The sequence below is a fragment of the Xenopus tropicalis genome, chromosome 4 (assembly GCF_000004195.4).
Source record: "Xenopus tropicalis strain Nigerian chromosome 4, UCB_Xtro_10.0, whole genome shotgun sequence".
Lineage (NCBI taxonomy): Eukaryota > Metazoa > Chordata > Amphibia > Anura > Pipidae > Xenopus > Xenopus tropicalis.
In genome coordinates, this window is record NC_030680.2 from 22,567,493 (window position 1) to 22,591,349 (window position 23,857).

A 23,857-nucleotide genomic window follows, 5' to 3' on the forward strand; every position below is an offset into this window, starting at 1 on the left:
TATTATTGTTGACCCTTTTAAATATGTTTTGTTCCCTGGCAAGAGATAGTCCCTTCCCCTTTGAATTGATATCAGAATAAATGAATTTACTAACTCTGCATTTATTTATACACATGAATTACTGTATAACTTCTCAAAAGCACTTTTTTCCCAGTACTAAACACATCTTTAGTCATTTTGTGCCTTATATAGATCTTGATAGATGATAGGCCTTTAATTCTATAAAATAATAGCGGGACCTCATTAGTTACCACTAGGTGGAGGTGTTCTCCAATATAAAAGGGAATGACTCACTTGTTCTTTCTGGGTCTTCACCTCATTAAGGGGTATCTACATAAATAAATGGTGAGATGTGGTTTCAATGTCTAATTATTCCTCTTACAAGCTCCAGGGTGTGCTCTTTTTTGCTATTTTGCTATTTTCATCAGGTTCCCTGGTTACTAAGTTTCCTAACTGACCTTGACTCAGTGTTGGACTAGGCCGGTGGGACACTGGGAATAAACCCGGTCAGCCCCAGCCACCCAACAGACCCAGACCTACTCCCCTCTGACCTCCCCTCCAGATTGCTGCTGCATCGGAGAATACAAGGTATGAGTGATGGAGGGAGGGGGGGTTGTGGTGTTGCGTATTCTTTGAAAGACTTGACAGTGACCTCATAACTGGGGGGGGGAGGGGTCCCTGAGGTGGAAGCCCTGGTGGGCCTTGACCCCCAGTTCTACTCTGTTTTGACTATTTTGATTCCGAATATTGAATTTTGGTCTTTTGTTCGATGTCCAGCTTCCTCCTTAATCCTGACTTGAGCTCTAAGAAAGCCTAATGGCACAGTAGCTTAGTAAACAGAGTGTCTATGAAGGTTTTCATTCATCCAGGTGATGATAGACATTATCTTTAGAGTAGTTGATCTCAGAGTGTGAGCACAGGTAGCCCAGCCAGGGCATAGTGTGTGTATACGTAACCAAGAGATAATTGATATAATAAGTGGCCTATTAAAGAATCTTGCCATACTGGCAAATATAGATATATATATCAGTATATAGTGTCATTTTACAGATTTTGCCTTGAGCCACCATCTTGTGATTGGCTGTGTGCAGAGATCACCTGACAGGAAGTAATGAAACAATGTTGGCTCTAATTGTAACAGGAACAAGAAATGTAGTAGTAAAAGAGCTTTGGCCATTTATGTAACCTGCGTGTAACTGGCATGTCTGTATGTGCTTTAAAGCCTAATTAGAGCCAGATAGTAGGAAAACTATACCCCCAGAATGAATACTTAACCAACAGATGGTTTAAAGAATCTTACCTAACTGGTTTATATATATATCAGTAAATATTGCCCTGTTACATCTTTTCCCTTGAGCCGTATAATTTTTCGCCTGCCTGTAGTAGGTGTTAATTTTCGCATAGCCGAATGCGATATTTAGCGCGCAAAAGTTATAGTGAATCATGCGATCGTATTCTTTTCAGCGCAGAAATTAACGCATGCGGTAAAACTAGTGCGAGAAATAACCCATGCGAAAATGTCGATTTTTCGCACGCGATAATACTATGGTGAATTATTTTGCGTTTTTTAACGCAAAAAAGCGTGCGATAATTTTTATCGCCCTTTAGTGAATCAGGCCCAAAATAGTGGCTCTTTCATTTAGGATTTCCAATGGCACACACCCCTAGAAAAGTATATTTGTATGAAAATAGTTTATTTAGATTAAGCAGTGTTTTACATATGGGATGTATTATACTAGGGATGCACCAAATCCAGGATTCGGTTTGGGATTGGGCCAAGATTTAGCCTTTTTCTGCAGGATTCAGATTCAGCCGAATACATGGTCCTGGCCGAACCGAATCAGAATCATTAAAATCACATGACTTTTCATCATATAAACATGGAGAAAATTTTCCGCCACTGTCTAGCCTTTATTTTACATTATTAAGTTTTAGTTTTCCTTTAAATTGGAGTAGTTTGTGATTTTATTTAGGCCTCGTGGTCAGTAGTGAGCTGTTTTTGTTCATTAGAACAGGGGTTCAGCTGTGTAATGCATTTTATATAAGCATTTTCAGCATGATAATCCCCAAAAAATGAAGAAGCTTAAGCTTTGTAATAAAAAAAACCATTTATTTTACAAAAAAATAGAATTAAAAAAACAATAATGAAGTGTGGGGCCAGCCAGCAGCCTTATGCCAGCACTGTGCTTTGAGCAGGCTTTGTACATCTATAGAAAGGTCCCAGTTCCACGGTATCTCATTGCTCTGAGCCAGGCGTCCTCTCACACCTCCGTAGAACGTTCTATCATTCTGTAACAAACGAAAAATGCAGTTATAGTCTAGACATTTTTAACTGTAAAACATTCTAGTGAGTGGGGGGGTGTTCAGTCCAGGTAGGCACAGAATATTTATCTCCTGCTTAGAGTGGTCTGTGATTGGCCTTTACCTGTCGTCCATAAGAAAATCCCTGTAAGAATTGGGGCTGCCCTCCTTGTGATATTCATCACTTTCCTCTGGCATCATACTGTGGAATAGAGGAGGGGGAGAGTTAGCCCCCACTGACAACTCTCATTGGTGCTGATTTTTTATTTTTGGTGGAAGCAGCTACTTATCGAGGCTGAAATGGGAACTTAATGTGTCTAAGGGCGACTAATCTCCCCGTGTACCAGAGCCCTAAGGGTAAAGGTGGCCACACACGTGGCGATCTGACGACATCGTCAGATCCGCCACACACCATCAGGGCTGAAACAGCAGATAAGGAGGTAGAAACAATAGGATTTCTACCTCCTTCTGCCGATTCAGCCCTGACGGCAGATTTTGGTCAGGAGCCTTCTATGGCGCCCAACCAAAATCTTTTAACCGGTCCGATCGGCGAGTCGACCGATATCAGCAGCTTCCTGTGATATCGGTCAACTCGCCAACATGCCATACACGCACCGAATATCGTACAAAACAAGGTTTCATACGATAGTATCGGTGCGTGTATGGCCAGCTTAACGATGGCGTGTGTTGGTAGCTACAAGCTCCAGAAAAAGTCTACTTTCCAATTTTTGAGGGCCCTAAATTAATTTTGCTGTGGGCTGCAGTAACAACTAGTTATGCCACTAGTTTTGTTGGATAAATTTTGTTGAGGGTTTCCACCTGTATGGTTTTTAAAAAGACTGTGCAGGTCAAAACAATCTGCCCAGTTTTCCAAATTAGGAAAACCAGACAGGACTCTCTGCCCCATGAAAGCATTATGCAGACAATGTGACCCCCCTGCCCGGAGTCACAGATGGAGAAAGGTGGCAACCCTAATTATGATCTATCAGTAGGCAATAGGTAGGTTACAAGAAAAACTGGTAATAGGTAATTAGTAGGTTTCAAGTGTTAAGGTGGCTATACATGGACCAATAAAAGCAGCGGATATCAGCAGCTAATTGGCCCATGTATGGGACCCTCAAATAGTCCTTCCTGACCGATTTCTGGCCGATATTCATCTTTGCTTCACACCCTGACTGCCTGCATCCAATCAAGATGGTCATACGGTGAAAGATCCACATCTTCACATGTTTAGCCACCTTTATTTACAAAACAATTCCATCAATGAACTTTTTATGCACCAAAAGCTGGATCAGAATTCCAGCACTCATTGCAGAAAGGAGCATCAGGAGGCACCTCCTGCCATTCCCCTAAAGCTGGCCATACACGCACCGATAATATTGTACGAAACCTCATTTTGTACGATATTCGGTGCGTGTATGGCATGTCGGCGAGTCGACCGATATCGCAGGAAGCTGCTGAAATCGGTCAACTCGCCGATTGGCCAGGTTAGAAAATTTTGATCGAGCGCCATAGAAGGCGCCTGACCAAAATCTGCCGTCAGGGCTGAATCGGCAGAAGGAGGTAGAAATCCTATTGTTTCTACCTCCTTATCTGCTGTTTCAGCCCTGAACGGTGTGTGGCGGATCTGACGATGTTTCGTGCGACAGATGGTCGCACGAAACATCGTCAGATCACCACGTGTGTCGCCACCTTAACTTGTGTGTTTGTGTAACATGCAAGTTAGATGGCAGATAGGGGGCAGGAGAGGGGGTACCTACGTGCCGCCCCCCCATGGATACAGCACTGACTAATGCAGTTATGTTGGCAGATACTGTATATTAGAATAAGGGTTGGATGCCTTTTTAGAAGTTGGGAAAATGCCCTAGTGAAATTAAATTGATGCAGGGACTGATTTCCCACTCAGGAGTCAGGACTAAAATTATTTTCCCTTGGGTTTTATTCCCCATCCTCAATAAAGGCTAAATTTCACTTAGTCAAAAAGGATGAATTTGATGGTTGGCACATCTACTGTGCTACTATGAGACTGCCCCAGGTATAAGTGGAATGGAGCAATGCTGCTGCATGTAACTAGTGAGGGGATGAGTAGGACATATTAGGAGTATAAGTTACACAGGTGTGTGCTTTATACCTGAGCTCCTCCAGCAGGTGTTGCTTTTTCATGTCAAGGTTATAGTTTTCCACTCGCTGAGGGATGTCTGGCACAAACCAGGCGGCGACAAATTTTATACATACGGCCACGTGCTGATAGAAGAGAAAACATTATTAAGGGACACGAAATGCCTTTTATTCTATAGCGCAATCCTAGAGAAGGACAAGCAATACAGACAAACACTGCACATAGATTCCTCACCTCAAACACAATGAGAAAACCAAGTCTGGCAGCGAAAATGTGCCAAAACTGTGTTGAAAAGCTGTAATCGGCTGCAGAGCGATAGTCTCGGTACCTGCAGAAAGGAGGCAAACATTAGTCTAGCGGGAAGTTTGGGGTGCAAATGTCCAAACAGTCAATGGAAAGGATAGACAGGTACAAATAACTGGGCTGTTAAAGGTAGAAGGAAATAAATTCAAGGTTAGTAATTACAACTCAAAGATGTCACCGTGTGCTCCTAGTTAAGATGAGCAAACCTGCTTGGCCATACAAGTCTAAAGGTCTGGAAGGAATAGTTCAGTGTAAAAATGAAACTGGGAAAAATAGAAAGTTAGGCAAAAATGTTATCTATAAAGGCTGGAGTGAGCACATGTCTAACACAATGGCCAGAACACTACTTCCTCCTTTACAGCTGTCTAAGCTGTTAGCAGTCAGTAACCAGTAATCAGTGTCTTGAGGGGGGTACCATATGGGACATGACTGCTTGGTTAGTTTGCTTAGACAAGGAGGAAGTTGTGTTCTGATCATTATGTTAGATATCACTATAGATTACATTTTTGCCTAACTAACTAAATTAGAAATATATTTTATTTTGCGCAGTTGATCTATTTTTTTTTTTAAAGGTTTTTTTTCTTTATTTGTAACTGTAAATAAAATAAAATACAACACTTAATAAAACAGGTTACATAAGTAATATGGATGTTTGGTACAGTTGGCAGTTGATCTATTTACCCAGATTTTTACACTGAACTATTCTTTCAAACAATGTGGCTCTTATTTCCAGGAAGAAGTGTGTGTGGCCCATTGTAGCTCTTATATCACCCTAATTGAGTTTTACCCACTTAATACTAACCCCTCTGTTATTTTTGTCAGACCATTGGAAGATAATGGTTTGGGCCTAGTTTCCTACCCAATCAGAGAACTTAATAACTGTCCTTGGAGGAGCACTAATTGGATCTCAGTAGATACACTGTGGGAGGATAGAGGGATGAATATTTTAGCAAAGAATGACTGTGTGGGCATCACAGGTAGTGAAGGTAGAAAGCTGTTTGTGAGGAAGGGTCAGGCTGGTATACATGTACATGTACAAGTCGTAGCGGGGAAAGACAGATACGTTTCTATATATGTCCCAGAGGGCGATGATGACAGAAAAGTCACTTCAGAAGGATAGATGTGTCTGCAGAGACACTGATCTATATCTAGCCAATCCCCATGAATGTTATTACATATCTGATCTGCTTGGGCTCAACACAAACACACATTTACCTGCACTCTGTCACATTCGTGTACAGAGACCGCGAGACCTGCGTCAGATCCTCAAAATCTTTTGTGTAGAATACAGACAAACTGGAATCAACGTATCCCGAAAGACAGCTGAGGCGGAGAAAGAGAACACATAACAGATTAATCCCTACACCTACCCCCTAATATTGTGTATGAGCGGTAACTGCGCTGCCTATTGTTATTGTTATATATCTGTTCTCTCTCGCTCCACCACCAGGGGGTCATCTATACAATTGGCACAGTGCAGAATTATTCACACAGTGTACATATTTGCCCTGCCTGTGTAAATATATATATTTACATGGTGCAGGGCTAAATTGATTTCACAAACTGCAAACTTATTTGTGAAAACTGGCGCTATAATTGGGCACAATAAACACGCAAAGAGGCCCTGCTCAGACAAACCACAATATCATTTGTGAAGTTTTGTGCGTGATTTTTATTTCACGAAATTAGCAAAATAAAAAAGGAAAGACGGACACAGCAGTGCAAACATAAGGGTTTAGGGGAAACCCCGAGCCAAAACAACCATTGTCTCTGCGCAAACTTTATATATGACCCTCACTGATTTTTATTGGATTCCATCTTAGATGCCTTACTTTATTCCTTCTGTGTTTCCATTGGCACAAGGTCCATAAACATAGAGGTATATGAGCCTGGGGATGAAGTCAGATGTGACAGCAATGACCAAACCATTGGTAATGACAGCAAGAACCCCAACTGCCTCCAGAACCTGCAGCCAGATACCTGGGAAAAGAACAATGTGACAGGTAAGAGCAGTACGAATAGAGTTGCACGTTGGAAACAGTCAACTCCCCAGTTAACTTTTTTCCTTTTCATTTATACATTCTCTTTCCCCCCTGCTATGTTGAAGACTGTACCACTACTTCTTGACAGTGGGGGATGCACCTAGAAGAGGCTAGAAGCCCTGGTGGTGATGACCGAGGGGAAGCAGATTCTGTTTGGAAGTGGGCCCCTCTGAGACTGGCTTAATGTAAAGTAAGTTATTACCTATGTCATTTGCTTTTCTCGGCACAAAACGGCGTTGCAAACGTGTCATTTTGATGGCATCCAGTCGTATCTCTAGTACATTGTTTAAAAAGGCAAGAACCGGTGCCAGAGGGAAAGCAGCCACGAAGATTGTAGTAAAGCTATACTGGATCACTGAGGACGAAGAGAGGAATAAGTAGAGTTAACAGAAGACCAATATAAAATAATTGCAATATATATTTGCCATATTAATGAAAAGAAGTTATATGAAGAATATGAATGGATACAACACTTTGGTGCACCTCACCCATTTCAAGGAATTCATCAAACAGGCTGAAGACATGAACAGCACCCAGCCTGTAGTTGGTCCTCCAACACTCTGCTGCGGAGTCTTCAGATCCATCCTCCCCATGCACCCTGCATCTCCGATCCTTCATAAGGCGCCATTTGTAGCTAAAGTACCTTTAGGGTGTGAATAGTAGGAACAGAACGTATCAGAACCGCTGAAGAATGCAGGCAGCACTTTCCTCAACTGGAATACAAGGACATAAGGGCAACACAGGGTATAAAGTGCAAAAGAACATGGTAGTTTGTGCATGTTCTTTTGCACACTGCACCCTGCCTTATGCTACCTAAATAAGCCCTGTTATCTCCTGTTACTCTGGAGCATAGGATAGTCAAAAATGTTCAGCCCCACTTATTTCTATACCAGGGGTCCCCAAACTTTCTTACTCATGAGCAACAGTCAAATATAAAAAGTCTTGGAGAGCAACACAAGCATCATAAAAGTTCATGGAGGAGCCAAATAAGGGCTGTGATTGGCTATTAGGCAGCCTCTATGCACACTATCAGCTTGCAGGGGGCTTTATTTGGTAGGAAATCTTGTTTTCATTGAACCAAAACTTGCCCCGAAGTCAGGAATTCAAAAATAAGCAGCTGCTTTGAGGCCACTGAGAGCAACATCCAAGGGGTTTGGTGAGCAACATGTTGCTGTGAGCCACTGGTTGGGGATCACTGCCCTATACAGTGCCCAAAAGGTGCACTAAACCTAACCATAAATATGTCCCACTGCATCCCCATGTTCTCTATAAGATACAAAATGTAATTATACATGGAAAACAATTCACCAATGAGAATTCTATTAAACACAAACCTAATTATAGATGCAGTGGAATGCACCAATGAGAATGCAGCACTATGTCAGGCATCTTGTTGTTATGTTACATACAGAGATGATTGTGTCATAGTGGCTTTATTATATTACACTGGAAACAGATATGGGGGACAAAGGAACTTATGTAATGATGGGAAAACTGTGCCTAAAGCTCACTAATGGATTGTGCACAAAACACACCTGTCTTTGGCCTGAGCAAATGTCTCATTGAGTAAAGGGGGTAGAAAGTGACAGTTCCTAGTATTATATTTCAGCACACCCCAATTAATCAAGCTGAAAAGTGACGAAGAGTTGTATCATTAAAGATGGTGGCTGGATAGATCACTGCTAGAGAAAACTGAGTGCTGGACTTCCTGAAATCTAAATGCAACAATTTTATCTTCACAAATCATGTATGGGGTGTATCCCCCCACCTGTCCTTCACTAATACAGTGCTGACCAATGCAGTTAGTGCTGTTTTAATTAATGGAGCCATAGGCCGATGTGCTCTGAAACAGCGTGCAGAGGCCTGTGGCTATTCGGCATAAGCAAGTGCAAAAAAAAATGGCTGATTATGGCCTTTTTTGCCTTTGCACATGGAAATGGATTTGCAGTATCCCAAAAACCCAACCCCCCCCCAAAAAAAATGTGGTATAGACCACATTTTGCCATTTACCAATTCAGGAATGTCCAGATTCATTATAAGGCTGTAAGTGATAGTGATAAATACATGGCAAGGGCCTTACCGTCCCAGAAAGAAAGCCACGTAGAAGAGAGATGAAAAATGTGTAACGAACTGAAATGTGAACACTTTGGTTGTGAAACTGTTTTCTCGCTCTGTGAATGTTCGAGGTTTCTCTGCAAAGAGATAAAGAAGGACAGGTTTGTAATGAACACTGCTAATTTAATGAGTATGAAGAGACTTATTGGTAGGAGCTTGATTTACTTACAGAGGGAAATGGAATTGCCCAAGGTACCAAGGAGCGTGTTTACTAAGATTGGATATAAATATCACCAGTGATGTTGCCCCTAGAAACCAATCAGATCTTTGCTTTTGATTTATAACTTGTAGGTGACTGTTCTAATCCATATTCCATGTTCTAATCCATATTTCTCCCCCAAGAGCTCCCTATTTACCGTTAAACATACAGGAAGGAACTGAGGGCTAAAGTAGAAACTGGAAGGGCTAAAGTGAAACTGTCTTCATCTTGTTTAGTGCCAGAAATAACAGAAACCATAGATATTTCTTAATTAAAACAATAGGCAAAGCTATGTTCAGCAAAGTCCTATTCATTGTGTGTACTGTCCCTTTAAGTGCAAACTTAAACTTGAATATACAAATCTGCCATCTAAAAGCTGGTAAGTTCATGTAGAATTCAATGAGTTGTATTAGTGGAATTCGAAACATTTTTTAATTCCATGTCTCATGTGGCACTTTACCGGGAGGAGGGCCAAAGTGCCCCCTTACATTTTGATGCCATTATTGGTTATACAAAAACAACTTGCTATGGAAACAGAGTATTAATGGAACCCTGGACTCAAAAGCAGTTGTTACATCCAAGGGTCCCTTGTGCCTATAACGTCACACTTTATACCTCATACACAAAGGCCAGCACTAAGGCCTAGGCATGTGTATTGTGCCAGTCTTGCCTGTTTTCCTTCCTTGCACTGCATGGCAGCTTGATAACTGATACCCAGAATCTCCTCTGAAATAGTCCCTGGACCCTGACAAGTGTCTCTAACGCAGATAACTTACCCAGGTTACACAGATAGCCGGCTATAACCCGATTCACCTGTTAAGAGGAAAGAGGAGAGCAATGTAAGATACAACAGAAGTCTTGCAGTAGAGTTCCACCTCAAAAAGGTTCAATCATTATGGACTCCCAATGTCTTGCATCTCCTGACACCCCTGGCTTGCACATTCAGGAGGAAGTTTGGCATATGATTGCCATTGTAGTTCATGTCCCACCTCTATGTAATGCTGCTAAGTGCCGGCAGCCCCACATACAGAAAGAGATCCAAAACTTTCTTTCTGGAAGTGACAGTGAATGAGGGGAAGCAAGATGCCACATACGCTTCACTGTAATTGCAAATGACTTAAGGTGGCCATGCACAGGCCCATTCTGGCTGCCGATATCGGTTCCTTAGACCAATTCGGCAGCTTATCTGCCCGTGTATGGGCACTAACGACGGGCCTGTCCAACTGAAATTGGTCAGATCTCGATCGGGCAGGTTTAAAAATTAGTAGATAGGCTCGTTGATGCGGTCCCTGAACCGACGGATGCCTATACTCGTCGTTCTAATGCGAACGTTTGGCCCCAGGGACAAACAACCAAATTAGCCTGATATCGTCCACCCGTACTGTAAGTGGGGATTTCGGGAGAAGATCCACTTGCTTGGCAACCTCCCCAAGCGAGCGGATCTTAGCGTGTATGGCCACCTTTACAAATGAAACTGCTTCACAGCTTTAGATATACCACTCAAGAACCCACACAGGAGTGTGCCGGTAAGAACCTTCATAGGTGTGATGGGGGGTGATATTGGTCCTATATTTGGGTCAAATAGTTTTTGCTGGGTGTCAAGTTAAACGTTTACCAGTCAGATGGCTGATACTGTAATGCATCTTGTACAACAGAGAATATTTGTATGTCTCTTGCCAGCACCTTTTTCTTATGTACTGTATTATAAAAGCTACCATACTATACACTAAAAAATGGCTAATGTGTTGTTAGGCAGTGAGAGCTCTATTGCGTACATTCCTTGGGCCACAACTTAGTAACACACACAATGATGGATTCCCATTCCTGACTGGGCTGTGACACCGACAACATTTGAGATAGAGACAAACACACACATTATACCTTGGTCATGATGACGATAGTGAGGTAATGCAGAACTGCCCCTGACATGACGGCTGCGGTATTGGCATGTTCACGTAGGAATTCCCATGATGAGCGCATGAAGGACACAGTCACCACCACCCGATATATGACCAGAGCCTGGGCTATACCGATCAGAACTGCTATCTGTCATGGGAATCATAGAGAGTGGGTCAAACAACAGAAAGGTAAAAAGATAAGGCTGACGGCACATGTTTTCTCAGTGGAGACATGAACAATATCACCACTGCCATTTCCTATTCCTAACATATGCCCTAATTTGGAAAGAAGACATATATACTGTAATGGGTAAAGGAAGTAATGGACAACTAGTCAGTTCTTTGATCAGGCAGGTTTAAAAATGTCATCTGCAAAGGAACCATCAGCCAGGGACGGGCAGCTGAAGTGATGAGGAGCACAAAGTGGTAGGACTGTGCAAAAATAAATATTTCCCCCAAAAAATGGGCTACCAAAAATCCCTCATTAGTAAGATATTAATACTGAAAATGTGCTCCTGCCCTTTGCAGAGATTGGCAGCATCTCAATTGTAAGCTCCACGGGACAGGGACCTCCATCCTCTTGTGTCTTTGACTCTTCTCTTATTGCAACTGTATCTTGCATTTATGTGTGCTTATTGTAATATTGTAATATTGTATTTATCTATTATCTTAATAACCCCCTGTTTGTATTAATTTATTCTACTGTACAGCGCTGCGTACATAAGTGGCGCTTTATAAATAAAGATATACATACATACATTGGCAGTGGGGAGTGAGTTGCACCCAGGACAGGAATATAGATGTGGGAAATGGGCCAGTTAAATGAAATAGAAATACATTACCACCACTGCAGCTCCCAAAAGAACTGCCATAAAGCGCCAGTATGAATGTTCATGTTTCTTAATGGTGCATTCTGGGTCATTTATCAGCTCCAAGGCGAGCTCCTCCTACAGAAAAAACATACACACAACAAAAACATACACACATGAAATTATAAATTACTTAGGCCACAGAATAATAATTGTATTTACAGTTTGGAACTATAAAATCTGCTTTTGGGTTTACTGAATTTCCCCAATTACCTCATCTTCGTCCCAGTTATAGAGGTTCCACCCGGAGACGGTATTTGCACGCGCTCTTTTCCACAGCTCCAGGAAAACAGTGGCTGCGGGGAAGGGAGAGCAAGGGCACAGTGTTATCTATCATGGCAGATCATTTGATCCCATCATTGAATCTTCATTGTGATAGCATGAAAATATATTTAATTGGATTTCCTTTCTTGGTTAGAGCCCCAGTATAGTGATCCCTTAACCCTATGCTACTGGCAGCAGCAAAGAGGCTCATTACAGAGAGTTAATTAACACTCATTAAACGTAGCTCATTTTAAGGGGAGGGAGCAAGGGTAGGTACAAAACCATAATCAAGTTTCCCCCCTTTTAAATAAAAAATAAGAAACTGTCAACTTTTAAATTAAGAACAGGTAGAAAACTTTTGGGATTCATTATGCGGAAACCTATTATCCAGAAAGCTCTGAATTACTGGGGGGCAAACTCCTATGGACATTTTAATCAAATAATTTTTTTTCTCTATAATCATAAATAAGCACATTGTACATGATCCCAACTAAGATGTCATTAATCCTTATTGGAGGCAAAACAATCCTATTGGGTTTATTTTATGTTTAAATTATTTTTTAGTAGAGTTATGGCATGGAGATCCAAATTACAGAAAGATCCCTTAACTGGAAAACCCTAGCATGCAGGATAATACTGTAGGTCCCATACCTGTATAATCCTTATACATTTGGTTCATGCTGAACATAGTTCGGAGTTGCTCTTGTAAGTTTTGTAACATGCTTAAGGGCTCTGGCACACGGGGAGATTAGTCGCCCGCGGCAAAACTCCCTGTTCGCGGGCGACTAATCTCCCCGAGTTGCCTTCCCCTGCCATCCCACCGGCGAACATGTAAGTCGCCGTCGGGATGGCAGACGCGGCGGCGCGATTTCGCGCAAATCGCGAAAAAGACTCGCAAGTCTTTTCTGGCGATTTCCCGAAATCGCCCCGCCGCATCTGCCATCCCACCGGCGACTTACATTGTCGCCGATGGGATGGCAGGGGAAGGCAACTCGGGGAGATTAGTCACCCGCGAACAGGGAGTTTTGCCGCGGGCGACTAATCTCCCCGTGTGCCAGAGCCCTAAGGGTGAAGACACACAGAGCTACTAGTAGCAGCTACTTGTCACAGCTACTAAAATAGACAATGCTGATCATTTACTGATAATTGTCTCTACATGTGTTTTAGCAGAGGCAATTCTCAGTATTGCCTACGGCAGGGTATTTTCTGGTATTTAGGAGCTGTGACAAGTAGCTGCTACTAAGTAGCCCTGTGTGTCTTCACAATAAGACTCTCAGGATGATTGGCTCTGTTCTGTAGTTATAATATTTTATAGCAAATTAAACAGCTATATTATTGTATTAAATATCATATCTGTATCTACTTACCCCAGACGGCCATGAACATGGCAAAGAAAACGGTGCCTTCATTGTCAAACAAATGTGTCACCTGCAAAGGATGGTACCATATTAGTCATGGCAATAAGAATAAAGGGATAAGGCTTGGTCAGACATATACGTATACTTGATGTATCTATACAGATGTATATAATGTATGTATATTCACCTTGGCATATGTACAGGTATCCGACAGGGGCCAGTAGGGGCAGTTCTGATCACACAGAGGACACATGAGTGTGTTGTTGGCTCTGCAGATCTCTTGGCTAATAACAGAGAGAATACAATGAGAACCTGGTACCAACACAGAGACATAAGTTGACTTTTGCACAAGTATTGGGCAACGCAGAGAACATATAAAAGGGTGATATAAAACATGATATAGAAAGAAACTGAAACATCATTCAGATACATTCATCCTATAGTACTTTAGCAGATGCCAGGCCCGGAATGGCAATCTGTGGATTATGGCAAATGCCAGGGGGGCTGCTGTAAGATGCCATAGGCAGTCACTATTTATTTGGGCTGGTGGGGGCGCTATTTACGTCCACTTTTCTGGTGTTCGACTGTTTGGGCATTGTCTAATTGACTGGAACAGCAGGAAGTGAAGAGGAGCTGCAGTTCCTCCTCACTCCCTTTCAGCTGACCCATGGAAATTTGCCATACGTCTCCAGAGGGCCAGGTAGTATGGTCAAAAACAACGAGCTTGAGTATGTTTAGAAGTTGTAATTGTACAGTAGAGGCACTGCCACAAGGAGGCAAGCTGAAAATCTCGCCTCACGTGGCCCCACAGGTTGCCATGGGCGGCAAAAAGCCACTTGGAGCCAAAATTCTGGTGGTTACATTTTGGTTATTCTAAGAGGAGAAAGTGCAATTGTGCTCTCTGCACGAGCGTTGCAGCTCCCTCTCGACTTGCTGCATAAAACCGTATGTGCATTGGGGGGGGGGCAGCATTAGGAAGGCATCCACGGGGCAGCAGAGAGGCCAGAATTGTCCCTGTCTGCTGTCCTAGGTATTCTTAAAACTGTGACTTAATGACTGATACACCTATACGTTTCTGTATCTTTACTTATTTTATGAGCTACGTGGGGTCCTGACCAAACCTTTGACCTTCATGGGGGGTTAAACTAATAAATTTTGACAGAACAACGCCGTACAGATGGCACTTAGAGCTTTTAGCAAGTCAAGGAATGTGACTGTTTAATGCCTGTGTAGGGACCCATAGGGTTAAGTTCCCTATGGCTTTACTTCCCTACTTTTCCTTATCTGTAGTGTTATAGGGCAGAAGCCCCTGTACTTAGTTTACAGTGTAAAGCTATCCCTTATAGGTTTAGCCTGGTTGTACACGCCCCCTGCAGGCTGATATAGTGTCTGGCAGGAGGGTGTGACTTCCTCTTTTGGCTGCATGCTGTGCCCTAGGCAGAGCCCCAACTGAGCCTGGGTACAGATCCGGCCCAGTAGCCACAATTCCATCCAAATTTAAGTCGGGACAGGGCCCCGTGAATGAGGAAAAGACAGCATAGTAATATATGTAATAGCACCCTCTAGGAGGTGTGAGTTCAGACAGAATTATATAGAAAGAGCAGCCATTTGCTCCATCAAGGATAATAGCAAAGGAGTAGTCTTCCTACTAGGCCTTTATTGCCTTATTGTAGGGACACAGAAGTGCTAGGGAAATAGGTTAGCAAATATGCCTTGCCCTAACCTCCAAAAGAGCATGGGACTATGCCGGTGAGCTTTCCTACCTATCACTCTGTTGCTGTTCTACCTGCCCAACCTGTTGATGAGAAGGGATATCCAGGGGAGCATCATACTTCTGCTATTGATCCATCTTTACATCAATTGTATAACTGCATGCTGATCTGTGTAACATCTGAGTGAGTATATTGAAATACCCTGAATACCCTTGTCTTGGATAATAAAGTACTATCCAGTTATTCTGCAAGAGCTCCTGGCGTCCTATTACTTTAACCTATAGCACAACACCAGTGTGAGTTGTAGTTCAACAACACCATCTAGCCCCTGACATAGCTCCCATATAGCGGAGGCCCATCCTGGGAAAGGGGGTTGCATGTAACACATGCTCTAAGTCCAAACTAGCCTGGTAATAATACCACTATTAAGCCAAACAAGTGTTACACCTGCTTTTTGCTATAGACAGTATACCTGTAGTATGCTAGCTGCTAAGATAAACTCAATAATGCTGTATTTTACCATATATAGTGTGCTAGCTGATAAGAAGTATACTTTTCTTGTATTCTTTTTGGAGGTAAACATATATAAAGCTGGGTTTGGGGGGAGGCACTTTGACTTCAACCTGGACTTCAAAGTGCCATGGTGTCTGGTTTTGTTGGAATTGCTGCTGAGCCATTGTTTATGTGGACTGGGTCCCTCAGCGATCAGTGCTAAGTATCAAAATATCTCTATATATTTATTTTTACTTGTGTGTGTGTCAGTTTATTCACTCTACAGAACTAAAGGTGGCCATACACGCTAAGATCCAGGCCCGAATTTGTGGCGAGGCCACAAAGGCCCAAGCCTAGGGCGGCACAAACTTAGGGGTGGCATGCCACCCCGCCGCAGCAAAATTTTGCTCCCATACAGAGCAATTGGGACCTCTCCCCACTGCTCCATATGGGAGCACATGCATGCTCGTGGGGGGGTTGTATAGTGTTTGTGCATGCACACAGGGGGGGTTAGGGGGGCGCAGAATGGGGGTGGCCTCGGGGCACCCGGATTAGAGATCCGGCACTTCTAAGATCTGCTCGCTTGGCGAGGTCACCAAGCAAGCGGATCTTCTCCCAATATCCCCAACTATGGGAGGGCGATATCAATCAAACTAATTTGGTCGTTTGGCCAATGTGCCAAAAGATTGCATTAGAACAACGAGTATAGGTGTCCGTCAGTTCGGGGACTGCATCAACGAGCCGATGCGGTCCCCAATCCAACTAATTTTCTAACCTGCCCGATCGAGATCTGCCCGATTTCAGGCCAGATGTCAGTTGGACAGGCCCATCGTTAGTGCCCATACATGGGCCGATCAGCTGCCGAATCGGTCTAAGGGACCCATACCGGTAGCTAGAATCGGCCCGTGTATTGGCACCTTAACAAGGGCCCTTCTCAATACATAGGGTGAAAAAAACAGAAATAGAGAGAAATACTATGTAAAAAGATCTAATAGAAAGACATAGATATTGATTGAACAGATATTGGCTGTATAGAAAAGACAGAGGTTCAGCAGCCATGTAACAGCGATAGAGATGAGCAAGAGATAGAATGGTGGTGTTAGAGGAACAAGAGTAGGATGTATGTGCTGCTATTGCTGCTATGCCAGGCAGGTACCGGCTTGTACAGTTAATGTGAATATCTCAGCAGTTCCCAACCTGTAAGCCTGTCAGTAATGGAAAGGGGGGTCAACCTGAAGGTTATTAGCATTATGGTTTTGGGGGCTTATTTACTGCCTTTCAGCATCCACACATCAATATGAGTGGCCCCAATAATGTAGCACCATCTGCACAGGCAATAAGCCATGTGTACTGTATTGGTGCCGTATTGGTGCCGTATTGGTACTGTATTGGTACCATATTGGTGCCGTATTGGTACTGTATTGGTACTGTATTGGTGCCGTATTGGTACTGTATTGGTGCCGTATTGGTACTGTATTGGTGCCGTATTGGTACTGTATTGGTGCCGTATTGGTACTGTATTGGTGCCGTATTGGTACTGTATTGGTGCCGTATTGGTACTGTATTGGTGCCGTATTGTTACTGTATTGGTGCCGTATTGGTACTGTATTGGTACCGTATTGGTACTGTATTAGTACTGTATTGGTGCTGCATTGTATGTATGTATGTATGTATAACTTTATTTATAAAGCGCCACAAGGGTACGCAGCGCTGTACAGTCTTACAGAATACAAAATTACACACAGGCAAGTGATATAATAAATAAATACAATAAATACATATATGTATATATATAAGTGCCATGTGGTATGAGACACAGTAGGAAGGAGGTCCCTGCCCCGTACCGTATTGGTACTGTATTGGTACTGTATTAGTACCGTATTGGTGCTGTATTGGTACTGCATTGGTACAGTATTAGTACCGTATTGGTACTGTATTGGTACTGTATTGGTACTGTATTGGTACTGTATTGGTACTGTATTGGTACCGTATTGGTACTGTATTAGTACTGTATTGGTGCTGCATTGTATGTATGTATGTATGTATAACTTTATTTATAAAGCGCCACAAGGGTACGCAGCGCTGTACAGTCTTACAGAATACAAAATTACACACAGGCAAGTGATATAATAAATAAATACAATAAATACATATATGTATATGCGGTATTGGTACGGTATTGGTACTGTATTGGTACTGTATTAGTACTGTATTAGTACTGTATTGGTACTGTATTGGTACTGCATTGGTACTGCATTAATACTGTATTGGTACTGCATTGGTACTGTATTGGTGCCGTATTGGTACTGTATTGGTACATGGAATGGCATACCTTATCTGGCTGTTGTCAAAATGTACAAATCCATAAAAGAAAACAATGAGTCCGACCACAGCAGCGTAGAGTAGCATGATGGTGTACCAGCCGAGCCAGGCAAAATACAGCGCCACTTTCTCCCCATAATACGCCCTGCATTATCATATAGTGGAGAGAAAATACAGTTACAGTCAGGCAAATAAAATGCAGTCGTCTGCACCCAAAATGATAAAGGGCACTACCTATAACTGATCAGAATCATAAGATCAAAACCAAACTTGCTACAATATGTGTTTCCTATCCCAGACCTGGGCAGAAAAAAAACATCTAATGGCATAATAAACACCCAATAAAACAAGGCGACACTTACCAGCTTATTGAATGATAAATTTCATCTAAAGGGATTGTTCACTTTTAGCATGATGTAGAGAGTGATATTCTGAGACAATTTGCAATTGGCCTTCATTTTTTATTAATTGTGGTTTCTAAAGTATTTAGGTTTTTTTTGTTCGGCAGGTTTCCAATTTGGAATTTCAGCAGGTATCTGGTTGCTAGGGTCCAAATTACCCTAGCAACCAGGCAGTGGTTTGAATGAGAGACTGGACTATGAAAAGGAGAGGGACTGAATAGAAAAATAAGAAGTAAAAAATGACAATACCAATGAAATTGGCAATAGTTTTTGGCTGCCGGGCATCACAGACCCCCATATGAAAGCTTGAAAGAACCATAAGATGAAGGAAAATAATTAAAGAATTAAAAAAAAAATGAAGACCAACTGAAAAGTTGCTGAGAATTTGCCATTCTATCACAAACTATAATTTAACTTGAAAGTGACCCACCACTTCATAGCTTCATTCATAGGTTCCCCCCTGAGGTAGATAAAAAGTGACTATAGAAGGGTGTAGCCCTTATATATAGGATGATATTCTCCAGTATCATGGTAGCCTGATTAGAAATTAAGCAGCCCTAACTGAGTATCTCAAACTTTAATTTGCTCCCTTGTGTCATTGGACAATTGGACATGCCTGTCCTAGAGCATTGCCATAAGCTCCGCCCCTGTGGCCCTCACCTGATTTCCTCTATGGGCTGAACATAAATGATGTCTCGCCACCTTGCCCATTTCTTTTTGAGTCCCTCTCTGGTTTGATCTTTGCGCTGAGCAGAAGGGAAGAACATTACAGGTTAAAGTCCATTACTAGTATCACTGTTACACAATAATTGCACTAATGTGTATTTAAACTCACTGTGTGCAAAGGAAATGCTGCCTCGAAAACTTGCGTTTTGATAAGGTCCTGCAGTTTTTCTATGGAAAAGGATAAAAACACATAATGAAAGGAAAGGATTAAAAAAAGGCTTAGTTACTAATGCAACAGCGAAGTGTCAATTAAAATGCTGTTCAGAAACACACAGCTGTCAGGGTGAGCAGACACACAGGTGCCCTGGGAAGAACATCTTTTAGGCTGATGCCACACGTGGCGTTTTTACGCAGCGTATTTTCTAATTCTCTCGGCGGCTGAAAAACGCCCGATATCATCATCCATAGAAATAACTTGAAAAGACTCGAGGCAAACCACACAATGCGTAAATACGCTAGAAAACGCCTTAGCACAATTTTTCAAGCGTTTGCTGAAATACGCCAGTATAAGCTATTCCTATGTATACACAAAGGCAGCTGCCAGACCTAGCGGAAATACGCTGAGTTTTTGTACTATTTTGCACTATTAACACCATGGAAACGGGATTTGCTACGTCACCAGTACTAGGCTGAAAAACGCCACAGTCAGGGGCTATGTGGCTTGTGCGGTGTTTTTAGACTGAGAAAATATGCAGCGTAAAAATGCCACGTGTGGCATCAGCCTTAGGGCACCCGTTGCGGTTTGAATCTTCTACACGACTCACACCATATGAACCATATTTACAAAGTAGGGTAGAAATTCTAAATGTTATGTTTTGGGCTTCTGTACCAGCCCAAGGCAACCCCGGCCCATTACCAGGGCAGATCTGTGCCCCCAAGATGCCCCCAGTAGCCCCTGTCTTCTTTTCTGCTGATTCCCAGTATTTGCTCTGTGCTACTGTCATTTACCTGAGCTTAGGGACTGACTCACTGTATATATAGAATATAAATATCACTATATACGGCTAATTTGTAAATAATTTAGATTTTCAGTAAATGGCAACTCTGAAACAACTGCAATTAGCATCAGATTATAACAATCAGCCCTGTAGCCTCAGCTCCTGTACCACGAGAAACTCTTTTTTTGCAACCCCTATGCTTAGCTTCCCAACAGCTGCCCAGAGCGCACTAAGCACGTGCAGTGCCACTGACACTCATAACAGAATCCAAGATGGTGACCCACTGTGACCACTTTGAAGGCCTGGATCATTATTGTTATAGAGATGCTGAACCTTTAGTTTGGTACATTAAGCTCAGGATACGAAATATGTCAATTGTAGGCACACATTTATGGTGGATTTTGAGCAATAACTTTGCATCTGTTGTTGCTTCTGCACACTGCACTTGCATTAGCATTACCCACAATGCAGCATTCTCCCCAGAATTCCAGCAGGTATCTAGTTTGCAGAGCACATTTTTCTCACTGCAACTGTGCGCAAGTGCATTCCGTTCTGGCATATTGCTTCAATAATAAGTGTCTGAGTCATTTGCTGCAATTCCAATGTGGCTATGGACACAACCTACTGAAGAAACCGTAGAGCTGCTGTTAATTCCAGGGTTCCCATGTGCTCATGTGTGGTGTTGTGCACAGTTTATCAGCAGAGACTCAGCTGGTACTTTGGCAGGGTCGGACTAGGTGTGCCGGGCCCCCTGAACCCCCCAAGGGACCCCTGCCATGGTTCCCACACACCCACGGCCCCCGCATACTTAGGTGTGTTGGGAGAGGGTTAACTGCAGGTTCTGGGCTGGTGGGGCCCACCGGGATTTTTCCTTGTGCCCTACCTGCCCAGTCTGACCCTGCACCTTGCAGCTTGCTGTAACTTGCTAAGGAGCATGTATGTACGAGTGCCTTTGTATATAGCATCAATGTATTCACAGCTCTATGCCCACTTTAGGGCTTTGCAGTCGTACTTACGTTCATATATTATCAGGTTATTTGTGGAGGTGACAGTATTTGATCTAATAGAAAACTTTTGCATTCAGTAATAATTTGACCATTAGTAAATCAGAGTTATCAGACACAACCATAATCATATAATGTGTTGGCTACAGTACCTTCCTTTCCTCTGAATAGAATGGCAGTATTGTGAAGAATGAAATGTACAATTCGAATCCTGTAAATTATAAAGAGGCGAGATATTAATAGTCTGCATACCCTTCAAACATAATATCAGCCACAAAACTTCATGTGTAAAATTGACACTTGGCGGATAATGTTTTTCATTTCTTTAATAAAAGTAAATACAACTGGACCTGTTGTGTCCAAATCATTTGACCGTTACATTTATCTCTGTGATTCTGTGGGGCTCACCGCAAAAGTGGATATTATTAGCGGAACCGAACTTGTAAAATGGCCGTTAGACTCACCTGCTTGTTGGAGAAACTGGGCTTTCAATGGATGTGTGGCCCTTATCTGGGTTATGCAGTAGCCGGACATATTTGTGGAAGATATCTGTAGGGGCCCGGACACCATAAAACGTTACCTTTCCATCCCGGACTTTCTGTGGAACAAGGTAAAAGAAAGAAATGTTGTTAGATCCAAAAGAGAGATGATGTCGGCCTTGTTGTTCCATAATAGAAGCATTTCAAGTGCTGCTGATACTCCAGGAATATTAGGGGGTTAGGGGTGTAACTGATATGTAACCCCACATAAAATATACAACCATGTTAGTTCCACATAGGGATCCATGGGGTGGGGGACTGAAACCACCAATTATGAGAGCCACCATTTTAAGGGAAAGGAAACCCATTATGTGCCCCATGCAAATTATTACCATGGCACCATTTTGACCTTAAGGAAAACAGTAAAAAATATAATGAAATGCTGATGTGATGATATATAAAGTAAAAGTCTATCTGAAACCCCTCCAAGTAACATTTGGGCAGCGACACAGGACAAACACTCCAAAGTTTGCCCCTATGTGATTGGCATGCCCATACACATGAAGATCCTCGCCAAGCGAGCGGATCTTCTCCCGATATCCCCACCTACGGGTGGGCGATATCGGGGAAAATGTAGGCTAATTCGATCGTTTGGCCCTGGGACAAACTTTAATGGTGGCAATGGGGCAATCGGTTCGGGGACCGCAAAGATCCAATGCGGTTCCCGATCCGACTAAATCTTTTAACCTGCCCAATCAATATCTGACCAATTTCAGGCCAGATATCGGTTGGGCATGCCCCTCGTTCCTGCCCCTACATGGGCCGATAAGCTGCTGAATCAGTCCAAGGGACTGATATCGGCCAATGCAATCGGCCCATGTATGGCCACTTTAAGTGCTACTGCATGTACTTGTCAGGCTGAGGGCCATAAAAATTCTTTGCCCCATTGGTCTCCAGTTGGAGATGGACAGCGCTACACAGGAAGAATACATTTCTTTCATAGGTTCACTTTATGCTAGCAATGCCATTAGTCTGAGGTAGGTCCTTGTGCCAGGCTCTGCCCCTGACCTTCCTGTTCCACCCGGACCCACTGCAGTCCTGCCCCCTATAATGATGCTAGACCCCCTTTTAACTATTGGCCTCAGAAAACTGCCTGAAAAGGCCCAATGTAATTCCACCAATGAACAGAGGGCACTAAAAGCTAGGACTAATATGTGCCTGTAAGTTTATGGTACATCCCCACCAAGTGTGGAGCAAGGTGCACAGTAAAGAGTGCCCAGCGGTTACAATGCAGGGACTTGCACTGCACTTTCAGTCTATGCCCAGGGAAAGGCTTCCCATGAGAGAACTCTTCTGACCTTGGTCTTAAAGCCTTTCTTAAGTAGAACAGAAATGTAATGTTGTCTCTTCTGTTCTTCAGGGCTGTCAGTGGATGTGGGTTTGCAGACCAGCACGTAGTCCCAATTTATGTCCTGGAAAGAAATAGTAGGATTATTAACACAGACCGAGAGACCAAGCAGCAAAGCTCTCAAACACATGACGCCCACAAAGCAAACAAAAGCCTTATATACAGGTCTTTCTACCATCATCTGCAATATATTTGTTTCTGATTAGAGCAGAGATGGAGCTCACTGGAAAGCAGGCATATTTAGGGGGCTTTAAGGGGGCGCCCCTGTGTGTTTGGGCCTGACTTTTGTGTGCTGATTGGGGATAAACCAAAAATGTCCCAGATTTTGATTCAGCGATGGCACAAATGCAGTGGGATGTGAAAAGTCGGAAATGTAATATAATTAAATAAATTACCATTTATAGGGCTCTAATTTAATTTCTCTGCTTTCCTAGAAAATTCATTTACAGTTGTTTAATGATCTTGTACATGATTTGGGGTAAAGGCAGAAATGGAGGCAGCAGGGCAGAGCTACCATAAGAAATCATGCAATCCCTTCCTACTTAAGCTGGCCGTACAGGGGCAGATTTAAGATGCCAATTCCATTCCTTCTGACCTAGTCAGCTGCTTCTCTGCCCTTCTAGATGGCCTGCCTGACAGATATCTGACCCAAAAGTGTGCACATACTGTATCTATCGGCAGTTTTGAAAATCCCATTAGAAAAGGACTGCATCCATGTATTTATGTGCTGCTCTCCCAACAGACCTGCAGGGGCCTCTAATATTAAATAATTGACCTGAGAGCCAAAGATCGTATCAGCCTAAATTTGCACATATGGCCATATGTAGCTGTCAGGGCAGGTTATTACCCCACTATCTGCCAGCTAAGTAGAATGAAGCCCCAAATATAAAAATAATTAGACCATCTT

The 23,857-nt window shown here is 42.8% G+C and overlaps 1 protein-coding gene across 1 annotated transcript; it reads right to left on the reverse strand.

The window, feature by feature from the left end:
• Positions 1 to 2,089: 2,089 nt before the first annotated feature.
• LOC100489387 (anoctamin-9-like) lies at positions 2,090 to 23,080 on the reverse strand. Its single transcript, XM_031900747.1, has 21 exons — positions 22,901 to 23,080; positions 21,528 to 21,661; positions 21,216 to 21,274; positions 19,231 to 19,289; positions 19,056 to 19,141; positions 18,005 to 18,139; positions 13,656 to 13,752; positions 13,478 to 13,538; positions 12,060 to 12,142; positions 11,820 to 11,924; positions 10,961 to 11,125; positions 9,856 to 9,892; positions 8,846 to 8,957; positions 7,254 to 7,411; positions 6,968 to 7,120; positions 6,556 to 6,703; positions 5,939 to 6,046; positions 4,655 to 4,748; positions 4,433 to 4,545; positions 2,426 to 2,503; positions 2,090 to 2,289 (listed from the first exon to the last, which is right to left on the reverse strand). The coding sequence occupies exons 1-21, from the start codon at positions 23,078 to 23,080 to the stop codon at positions 2,262 to 2,264; spliced, it is 2,193 nt and encodes a 730-aa protein (XP_031756607.1). The 3' UTR covers positions 2,090 to 2,261.
• Between the last annotated feature and the right edge of the window lie 777 nt (positions 23,081 to 23,857).